Consider the following 11,312-nt stretch of genomic DNA (forward strand, 5'->3'; position numbering starts at 1 on the left):
AATTCAGCTAGCACATCCAGTCAGCTCAGTTAATGAAATCTGCATTACACAAAATACTCTAAAAGGAAGATTTTGAAACAATAACAAAAATACTTACATGCTGTAATTGTCAAAACAAAGTCACGCAAAATCAGTTGGTTTGATTGGAAAAAAAAATAGAAAAACATATTAGCAACTGAAATGCTTGAAAGCAATTTACAAATCCAGCATTTTAGTTCTTAAGAGCAAGAGGATTTATATATTTTAATAACGATAATTGCGATTACATCAAATCAATAGTCTGTACATTAAAATATAGCCAGACAGTTGCCAGGTGTGAAAATGGTAATAATGCATCTCAAATTGTTGAAGTTTATGAAACAAATTATACCTTAATGACATCTACCCAATTCCATCCACGTGGTAATTCCCCTCGGTTATCTATTACAGAAATCAAAAAAAGTCTTCAGAATAAGATTCAATGATGCACATTTCTTTCCTTTCACCCAATTTCTCCCCATCACTTCCACCTTGCTGTCCTGTGTACCATGAATTACAGTCATATTTTGGCTGTAATTTACATGGAAGCCTTCAAAATTTAGTCAGCTATTTAAGTTTGGAAGAATCACGACTGATCCTAGCTTCCACAAATACCCTGCCAGCAGGGATTAACAATTAGAAGTACAGATCAGGGTTCAATTCTCCTTCTCAAGCACAATCTCAAATTTCATTGTCAAGTCAGTGCAAAGAATAGGAAGTTATTTCTCACAGACCCAAACAGCCTGAAATGTTTAAGTCATGTCAAGCACACATTTCATACCTTGGTGACGAAGATCTTTTCTATATCTTTGTGAGCTGACAGGTTATTTTATATATTAAAAAAACTGAAAATTAAGCTATTAAGCTATGACAATAGTGGCTTTATTACTAAAATAATAGGTTGAAAAGTATGGTGCTGGAAAAGCACAGTACATCAGGCAGAATCTGATGAGGAGACTGGTGAAATCGACATTGATCCTGTGCAGTTGGAGAGTCCCTAGATGGAAGATGAGGCGTTCTTCCTCCAGGCATTAGGTGGCTAGGATTTGGCAGTGGAGGCAGCCCAGAACTTGCATGTCCTTGGCAGAGTGGGAGGGAGAGTTGAAGTGGTTGAACTGTGAAATAATTATCTGACTTTAGCTCATCTCTGCAGCGAATTTAAATTCTATTATTTAAGTAAATCAAGGAAAAGAAAGAAAAAGTGATCATAAAACGACAAAATCATGATGAAGATCCATCTGCTTCATGATGTCCTTCAGAGAAGGTAAGGATGAGCTGATGTTACTTGTCACAGGATGACACCTGTATGGTGCATTGCATAATCAGAATGTAACATGAAGATAACTTTAGCCCACACACATGTTCCAGGAGTAGAAAATGGTCACTGTCTTAGCTTAGTTTGCGGACACACAGTTATTTTGTCTTGCAGTTTCAAAGCAACATTCCAAACCTGTTTTATCAGCCAACTTCTTCTTTTGAGATTTTGACAGCTGTTCTTTTTTCTTTTTCTTAGCAACAGAAGTATGAGAAGTTACAGTATTTTCAGTCATTGATAGTGTCTGTAAGAAATTCCAAAAATATACATTGGTACCAATTCAATACTATTACTGAGTAGTTTAAAAGTGATTAACGTAACAACATATCACTATGAGAATAGTCCCTCCATGGTAGGAAGATATACCCTATCACAAGAAAAGATTGAGTCAATATCAATTGTTGGATTAAGTGATTAAACAACATCCTAGATACTTTTCACAAAAGAGTCGGGCATTCTGTTCATGCTTATCCAATATCCCCTCAAAATGATCACTTACTCAGTCCTGTTAACTGATATTTACTGTATGCAAATTGGGTGCTATTTCCTAAATCACAACAATGACCTCACTTCCACAGATTTCACTAACTGTGAAAGGTTGTGAAAGGATGCAAGCTTATCATCTAGGTTAAAATATCTGCTAACTTGATTTATACCTGTTCCTAGAATAGAAGGCCAGCAAAATTTCCACATATAAAATTCAAAAAGGCTTAAAACATCTTCAAGGTATTTTATAATTAAGTTAAATTAAAATCAAAGTTTAATATAAACAGGAATTACAATAAGTTCATTAAATTGAGGCTGAAAGGTCATGTTTTAATTGACTGGGTCCTAACTATTCAATTTTTATTGAAAAGTTATATCTTGGAATTAAACGTTTCTAAGTCAGAGATGTACAGTGCAGAAATAGACCCTTCAGTCTAACTCATCCATGCTGACCAGATATCCCAATCTAATCTAGTCCCATTTGCCAGCACTTGGCCCATCTCCCTCTAAACCCTTCCTATTCATATACCCATCCAGGTGCCTTTTAAAATGTTGCAATTGTACCAGCTTCTATAACTTCCTCTGGCAGCTCATTCCATACATGCACCACCCTCCATGTGAAAAAGTTGCCCCTTAGGTCTCTTTTAAACCTATGCCCTCTAGTTCTGAACTCCCCCATCCCAGGGAAAAGTATTATAGCATTCTTTACTATCAGACTTACCACTGCACTAACTACTGGCTGATGGTTTTCCATAAGCTCCTCTTGGTTCTCTTTAGCCCATTCAAACAACGTGTACACCATTGCTGTTCCCAAGTTTGCTTCAGCCTGTTCATGTAGCTTGGCTATTATATCCTGCTTTACTGAAGAAGAACTGAAGAGCACACAGACTATGTATTAATATAATATGTAATCAGATGATTTACCAAACCAAGGAACTATGCACGGTTAAAACTTTAACTGTCACTTTTACTGATAAAGGTAATTCACTTTGTTATATTAGTTCTTTATCAAGCTGGTCAGAACTTTGCAAGGTAAAGCTTTCACACAAAAGAAACTTAGTAAAAATTATGCAAAGAATTAGGTAGCACATATTACTAATGAAATGAGTTACCACAGAAAAGCCTCCCTTCAATCGAGGGAGAAAGGAAAACAAATTGATTTTTAGTCAAAGTTTTATTGTCGCCTATTTATTTATGGCATAATGTAAAAGGGTTAATGTATTTAAAAAAAAGGATTTTTTTTTTGTCAACTCTCCTAGCCTAGTTTTGATTAATTTTTTTTGTTCAGATGTTGTTTTATAGATTGGCTATGGGGAATTCTTTTGTGATAGACATAAGTCTATCCATATGAAATCCATTTGAAATCTCTCCATCAGGTTTGGCAGGAAGATAGCATCACCAGAGTGACTGTCCATCACTGAATTTTGTTTACTTGGCTCTGTTTTACTTCTGCTTTATTTTTCTGTTCTGAAATTTGCATCTTATTGTTTTGGGTTTTATATCAAAGATGGTTGGTTTTAATTTTCAAAAGTCTAGTTTCTGGAAATAAGATGGCGTCAGAGAACGGCAACTTCGTGCACTTTTCACTGTACTTGAGTACAGGTGACAATAAAATCTAATTCTATTACAGCGCAAGAGGCCATTTGGCCATACATATATTTGTATCACTTCTCTGCACAAGCAATCTTGTCTCATGCCTTCTCTATTTAGTTCTGTACGCTATTTCTTTTTAAAATAGCGATCCAACTCCCACTAGAATGTCTTGATTGAACCCGCCTCCAAGCTTTCAGGCAATGGAGTCCAGCTCCCAAGCACTCATTGTGTGAAAAGGGTTTCCGCATGTCACCATAATTCTTTTGTCCATTATCTTAAATCTGTCTTCATGTTCTCAATCCTTCCACCACCAGAGCAGCTTTTCCCCATTTACTCTGCCATCCCTTACTCTGCCCTATCTTTGGATACCTTTGTAAAATCTCTTCAAACAATCTTTTCCTCCAAGGAAATAAACAGTGCCAACTTCTCCGATCCATCGAAGTAACTGAAGTTCTTATCCCAGCTCCATTCTAATCAATCTTTGAACACTTCCTGTTGCCTCAGGAAAGCAGCCAACATAATCAAAAACTCCTCCCACCCCGACTACACTCTCTTCCACCCTCTTCCATTGGGTAGAAGATACAAATGTTTGAAAGCACATTAACAAATTCAAGAACAGATTCTTCCCTATAATGAACATACCACGTAAGTATTAGTGGTGATCTTTTTCTGCACCTACTCTGTAGCTGTAACATGATATTCTGTATTCTGTTCTATTACCCTGATATACTTATGTAAGGTATGATTTGTCTGGTCAGCACAAAAACAATACTTTTTACTGTATCATGGTACATGTGACAATACAAAATCAAATCAAACAGCAAAGAGTAGGACAGCATTGGAATAGGCTGCACAGTCTTTAATGCAGTCCCAACTTTTATCCTAGTACAGTACCCAACTTCCTTACTTTTATAATCTAGATCCACACTAAATGTCTAGGAAACTATTGACCTATTTTGCTATATCGAATGCTTTATGCACTGAAATCCCTCCCCTCCTGCAGCCACATTGTAATTGTATCCTTTCTTCTATTTGTATTTCTAACCCTATGATTCCTGCTTTACACTTCTTTCCATTAAATTTCATCTGCCACTGGTCTGTTGATTCTATCAACTGGTCAATGAAGTTCTACATGATCCTTCTCACAGTTCATAAGGCTTCCAAGTTTCCTATCATGCACAAATTTTGAAATTATGCCCTAATATATATCAGGAGAAATCAAAAGTCCCAATACTGACCCCTTGAGAACTTCATTGTAAGCCTTCAAGTCTGAAAAACACCCATTAACCATTACTGATTCATATCACGCAAACAGCCAATTTAATAATTATGTAGGTAATGACTCTTGTTGACTCAACTTTGCCCCTAAGTTTGTTGTATTGTATTTATTAAGAGCCTTTTGGAAATTCATGTCACATGTACATCCATTATTTTCATCAACCTTTTGTTCCCTAACTGAAAAAGACTCCAGCAAGATAGTTAAGTATGATGTACCTTATTAAAATGAATGAAACTGAAGGAGATAGCTTACCAAAATGTGTATGCCGGGTTTTTGTTTTGAGCGCAGAAATCTTGAATACAGAGCACTTATTCAAAGATGACAGTTAGATTTTAATTCACAAATCAATTAATTACACACCTATAAAATTGTAAATCCAGCATTTTCTGCGAAATACGATTGGAATTCTTACATGCTATTATTGAAGAATGCGTTCAATGATATGTTTGGGGGCAGTTCTGGATACATTTCAGGCCATGAAATTTCTAGCAGGAAGGCTTTAGGGTCACCAAGGTTACCTACCTAAAACAATGTGGAAAAACAAAACAGAATGCAGTAATGGCAGACAAATGAAGTAATTATAAATAGAACACATTGCAATATTGCTCCTAGTAAGTGGTTGCATCTGTTCTCCTTTTTAAAGGGAACAAATGGAAAGGGACAGTGAAATTTTAGCTTTGTCACTCGAGTGGCAACCTGATGGATGCAGACCACCCAGAATGTGTCAGCAAATTGTTTCACAAGTTTCACCACATTGGTGGAGCTGTCAAGTTTATTCCTGGTGTCTGGTAAATTTCCAGAGTGACTTTTTAAAAACAAAAGAGACAAGACTGCAAAAGAAATTGTATCAACACAAAAAGGAAGATGCAACTGTATTTATCAATCATAACCCTGGCTTCATGATTAATCGTATGACAAATACATCATGCAGGGAAGGTCAGGTCTCACCAACTTGATTTGAGTTTTTTTTGCAATCATGACAAGAATTGGTTAAGAAAAAGAAGGAAGCATACGTCAGGTATAGGCAGGACAGATCGAGTGAATCCTTAGAAGAATATAAAGAAAGTAGGAGTATACTTAAGAGGAAAATCAGGAGGGCAAAACGGGGACATGAGATAACTTTGGTAAATAGAATTAAGGAGAATCCAAAGTGTTTTTAACAAATATATTAAGGACAAAAGGGTAATTAGGGAGAGAATAGGGCCCCTCAAAGATCAGCAAGGCAGCCTTTGTGTGGAGCCACAGAAAATGGGGGAGACACTAAATGAATATTTTGCATCATTATTTATTGTGGAAAAGGATATGGAAGATATAGACTGTAAGGAAATAGATGGTGACATCTTGCAAAATGCCCAGATTACAGAGGAGGAAGTGCTGGATGTCTTGAAATGGTTAAATGTGGATAAATCCCCAGGACCTGATCAGGTGTACCCAAGACCTCTGTGGGAAGCTAGAGGAGTGATTGCTGGGCCTCTTGCTGAAATATTTGTATCGTTGATAGTCACAGGTGAAGTGCTGGGAGATTGGCAAAAGTGGTGCCACTGTTTAAGAAGGGCAGTAAAGACAAGCCAGGGAACTAAACACCGGTGAGCCTGACCTCGGTGATGGGCAAGTTATTGGTGGGAATCCTGAGGGACAGGATGTACATGTATTTGGAAAGGCAAGGACTGATTCGGAATACTCAACATGGCTTTGTGCATGGGAAATCATGTCTCAAACTTGATTGAGTGTTTTGAAGAAGTAACAAAGAAGATTGAGGAGGGCAGAGCAGTAGATGTGATCTATGTGGACTTCAGTAAGGCGTTTGACAAGGTTCCCCATGGGAGACTGACAGGAGTTGGGAGGTCATGTTGCAGCTGCACAGGACATTGGTTAGGCCACTGTTGGAATATTGCATGCAATTCTGGTCTCCTTCCTATCGAAAAGATGTTGTGAAACTTGAAAGGGTTCAGAATAGATTTACAAGCATGTTGCCAGGGTTGGAGGATCTGAGCTACAGGGAGAGGCTGAACAGGCTGGGGCTGTTTTCCCTGGAGCATCGGAGGCTGAGGGGTGACCTTATAGAGTCTTACAAAACTATGAGGCGCATGGATAGGATAAATAGGCAAAGTATGTTCCCTGGGTTGGGGGAGTCCAGAACTAGAGGGCATAGGTTTAGGGTGAGAGGGGAAAGATATAAAAGAGACCTAAGGGGCAACGTTTTCATGCAGAGGGTGATACGTGTATGGAATGAGCTGCAAGAGGATGTGGTGGAGGCTGGGTACAATTGCAACATTTAAGAGGCATTTGGATGGGTATATGTATAGGAAGGGTTTGGAGGGATATGGGCTGGGTGCTGGCAGGTGGGACTAGATTGGGTTGGGATATCTGGTCAGCATGGATGGGTTGGACCGAAGGGTTTGTTTCCATGCTGTACATCTCTATGTCTCTCATTATTGATGAGGGAAGGCCAGTGGATGTTGTCTGCATGGACCTTAGTAAGGCATTTGACAAGGCACTCCATGGCAGGTAAATATAGAACGTAGAGTTATCAGGCTGAGCTGGCTAGATGGATACAAAACTGGCTTGGTCTTAGAAGACAGAATAGCAATGGAGGGGTGCTTTTCAGAATGGAGATCAGTAACTATTGGTTTCCGCATGGATCAGTGCTGGGATCTTTGTTGTTTGCAATATTTACATATGAATGATCTGGAGGAAAATGTAGTTGGTCTGATTAGCAAGTTTGCTGATGACACCACAATTAGCGGACATGCAGATAGTGAAGAAGATTGTCAAACAATACAACTGGATATAGATAGATTGCAGATTTTGGCACAGAAACAGCAGGTGGTATTTAATCGGAACAATGCGAGGTGATGCATTTTGGAAGATCAAATTCAGGTGCGAATTATATGAGAAATGGCAGAACCCTTAGGAGAATTAATATACAGAGGGATCTGGTCCAATGATTCCTGAAAGTGGCAACATAGGTGGATAAGGTAGCCCAGAAGGCATACAGCACACTGGTCTTCATCAGCTGAGGCATCAATTATAAAACTCACTAACTTATGTTAGCTGTACAAACTTTAGTTAGGCCACATTTGGAATACTGCTTGCAGTTCTGGTCGCCACAGTACCAGAAGGACATGGCTACTTTGGAGAGGGTGCAGAGAAGACGTACCAAGATGTTACCTAGTGTGGATGGTTTTAGTTATGGGAGAGGTTGGATAAACTCAGATTGTTTTCACTGAAAATATCGGAGGCTGAGGAACAACCTGATAGAGGTCTACAAAATTATGAGGGGCATAGATAGGGTGAATGATTAGAGGCTTTTCCCAGGGTGGAAAGCTTAACTACAACAAAGAACTGATTCAAGCTGATTGTGGGGGGTGGGGAATTAGGGGAGAAGTGCAGGAAAAGAATGTTCACACAGAGCGTAGTGGATGTCTGAAATGCACTCTACTGGAGGTGGTTGAAGCAGGCATTTAGCAATGCTTAAGGTGTATCATGATAGACACACGAAGAGAAGATGAACAGAGGAATAAACACGCATGGGCAATAAGTAGTGGCTCTAAATGAGGATTTGAAATTGGTGCAGACTTAGTAGGCTGAAGGGCCTGTTCCTGTGCTGTATTATTTAGTATGATATCAAGTGCAGTTGTGTTGCCATTACTTCCTAACACATTGCACATGTGCCCTGAACGAGAAGGCCTATGGTACTAATATATATCAGGAAAAGTCAACAATCCCAATAGTGACACCTGAGAACTTCATTACAAGCCTTTCTCAAAAGAGGTGCTACTGCAACTGAGTTCATTCCGATTGTAGATACATTATTTAGTGCATAATGTTTGAAGTACAGGAATGATAGTCAAAAACTCTAAATTATTGTATTTGCATAAAATGACTTACTTAACTTACCCTATATTGAAAAGATGCTGAACTAAGTTCCTTAAAACATTCATCACCTTCATAAATGGAACGAAGAGCTTCAAGCTCCATCTGAAAACAAAAGCAAAACCCGATTCCAACATTAAGGTGGAGAGGAAAGTATTTTTCACTGTCATCTGCTGACATCATTATGATAATATATCCAGATAGGACAATTCAGATGAAATTTAAATTGCTTTAAAGAATGCTAGAACAAGCAAGATAATAAATTCTCTCAAAGGATAAATGATCTGAAACATTAATGTTTCAGACCTGCTGAGCATTTTCAACAGTTTTTGATTTCATTCCAGATTTTCAATAGCTGTAGTTTGCTTTCGTCACAAGTTTGCAAGATAGGAAACTGTAGATTTTCTGATTTGGAGGTGCCGGTGTTGGACTGGGATGGACAAAGTTAAAAATAACAATACCAGGTAATAGTCAAACAGGTTTATTTGGAGGCACTAGCTTTTGAAGCGCTGCTTCTTCATCATCAGGTGGTTGTGGAGCAGAATCATACGACCCAGAATTTATAGCAACAGGACTGCAGTGTCATTGGAGTGTAATATTTTAGTTAAATTTGTTTACTATTACATTCCAATGACACTGCAATCCTGTTGTTATAAATTCTGGGTCGTATGATTTTGCTCCACAACCACCTGATGAAGACACAGCACTTCAAAAGCTAGTGCCTCCAAATAAACCTGTGGGGCCTACAACCTGGTCTTGTGTGATTTTAAACTTTGTAGCTTTTCTGGAACACTCAAATATATGATGTGCTTTTTTAATGGGTTCCTCTCTTCAGGAACAGGATGAGAGAAAATCAAACAAAACTCAAATTTAATTTTGACATGATCCAATTAATTTTGATACAGTAGAAGCTAATGATACATTTTTATTTATTCATTCACAAGATTTGGGCATCATTGACAAAGTACAAGTCAACAGTTATTATCCATTCTGAATTACTTTTTAGAAGGTGGTGGAAAGAAGCTCCCTTCTTGTATTGCTCCCTTTGATGTGGTGAAGATAATGCCACAGTTCTATGACATAGGGAGTTTGAAGAACTTAACTCAGCAACAAAAAAAAAGGAACAGCAATTATTTCCATTGATGTGAGAAAAGATTGCTGATGCACACATGCACAAATATAAAGGAGTAGATTATTCTCTCAAGCCTGCTTCAACATTTAATAAGATCAAGGCTGCCATCCACATCTTAACCTCTTACTCCTCCTTCCAGTAATCTCTGGGAAAAGAAAAATTGACAGGCTACAACCAATATAGTAACAGAGTTTCTACAACATGGAAGGACACCCTTTAGTCTACTATGTCCACACCAATCATCAGGCATCTATTTATTTTAATTCCATTTCTACACCTAGATCTAACCTCATCTGCCGTAGGTTCCAAAAAGTGCCATCCTTTTCGACAGACTTCCAGACACCTAGCACCTTCTTCCCCATAATTCTTCAATAAATCTCCTGCATCTTATCTTAAAACTGTCCTCTCTAGTTATTGACCCCTCAATTGAGGGGAAGAGTTTTGCTCACCTCAATCTGGTCACTCCATCAGCTTTTCTGCTCAAAGGAAATCAACCCCAGCCTGCCTAATCACTCTTTACAACTAAACAGCTCCAGCCCAGGCAACATCCTGATGAATCTCTTCTAAATCCTTAAAAATGATACATTGAGAGTTTTGGCTGTAGTCTTTCTTGCACGGTACCCCAGATTCAGGGAGAGTGTTAGTGCTGAAAACTTTGTAAGAAAATGTATAAACACGCCTCACCCACTTCTCCTCTGTGCCACACTACCGGCGTTATCGTTGCTGTACAAGGCAAGCAATAAGAAACTATCATTCACACTGCTGACAGATGCCCCAGTCTCATCATCTCCAATTCCCTTGCTCCTTCAGCTTTCGAGGGACTGTAGTTAAAAGAGCAGCGGCCGAGTTTCCGCGGCCCTCTCATTAACCTCTCACTGTCCGCCTGCAGCCCAGACACGATCCAGGGAGGCAAGCGGCCGGCTCAACTGACAGGCTCCATCAGCTCACCGTCTGCTCCTCGTTGGCCGTCATCGCGGTAACCCCGGCGGGTAGATGGCTGAGGGGGGAATTCGCGCTGCCAACCTTTAAAGCCGGACGGCCTCCATTCGGACCGGGTCGAGGTCAGGACTCAGCTCCACTCCGGGACAGACAACCCTCCACACCGCCGCTCACCTTCGCCTCAACTCTCACCGTTCCCCTCTGACCTCGCACACCATTGGTTGAGCCGTTCGACCAATCGGTGCCCCCCCATATCACGTGACAGCGTCGCTCACGCGCCCCTGCGATCTGCGCAGGCGCGTTCGGCTCGGGAACGGCGAAGCCCTTGCGCAGGCGTGTTGCTGTATTCGCACACCCTCTATGGAGACAAGAGACGCGACGTGAGCGGGGGAAGCCTTGCCAACGTCGTCCCGCACGGAGCCCTGCGTGCTGACGTCAGTAAACATGCGGCGGCGAGGGTGGAGGCCGTTGGGCCCATCAAGTCAGCTAGGCAAAAGTGAAGACTGCAGATGGTGGAGATCAGGGCCTAGATTAGAGTGTGATGTTGGAAAAGAACAGCAGGCGAATCGACGTTTCGGGCATAAGCCCTTCACCAGGAAGACGGCTTGTGGGTAACGGGCCTGAGAGATAACTGGGAGGGGGTGGCTTGAGAGGGAAGGTCTTCCTTCAGGTGT

General features: G+C 40.1%; 1 protein-coding gene across 3 annotated transcripts; it reads right to left on the reverse strand.

The window, feature by feature from the left end:
• Positions 1-316: 316 nt before the first annotated feature.
• rwdd (RWD domain containing 4) lies at positions 317-10,832 on the reverse strand. 3 transcript variants are annotated; one of them, XM_072594760.1, is made up of 6 exons: positions 10,648-10,832; positions 8,592-8,672; positions 5,104-5,213; positions 2,541-2,691; positions 1,469-1,577; positions 317-420 (listed from the first exon to the last, which is right to left on the reverse strand). In XM_072594760.1, exons 1-6 carry the CDS (start codon positions 10,669-10,671, stop codon positions 365-367), a joined length of 531 nt encoding a protein of 176 aa, XP_072450861.1. In that variant the 5' UTR covers positions 10,672-10,832; the 3' UTR covers positions 317-364. The 3 variants fall into 3 exon arrangements, with proteins under 3 accessions (XP_072450861.1, XP_072450872.1, XP_072450881.1); XM_072594771.1 differs by having other exon boundaries at positions 10,723-10,825; XM_072594780.1 differs by lacking the exon at positions 10,648-10,832 and adding an exon at positions 10,384-10,638.
• Positions 10,833-11,312: the final 480 nt, after the last annotated feature.

The sequence above is a fragment of the Chiloscyllium punctatum genome, chromosome 2 (genome assembly GCF_047496795.1).
Source record: "Chiloscyllium punctatum isolate Juve2018m chromosome 2, sChiPun1.3, whole genome shotgun sequence".
In the NCBI taxonomy this organism is placed as follows: Eukaryota; Metazoa; Chordata; class Chondrichthyes; order Orectolobiformes; family Hemiscylliidae; genus Chiloscyllium; species Chiloscyllium punctatum.

Excerpts from the sequence above, each read along its gene's own strand:
- rwdd (XM_072594760.1), bottom strand. The coding sequence starts at position 10,671 with ATGACGGCCAACGAGGAGCAGACG. Across the intron at positions 8,673-10,647 it reads CGGCCAACGAGGAGCAGACG|ATGGAGCTTGAAGCTCTTCG; the intron begins GTGAGCTGATGG and ends TTTTGTTTTCAG. Across the intron at positions 2,692-5,103 it reads GCATTCTTCAATAATAGCAT|TTCTTCTTCAGTAAAGCAGG; the intron begins GTAAGAATTCCA and ends TGTGCTCTTCAG.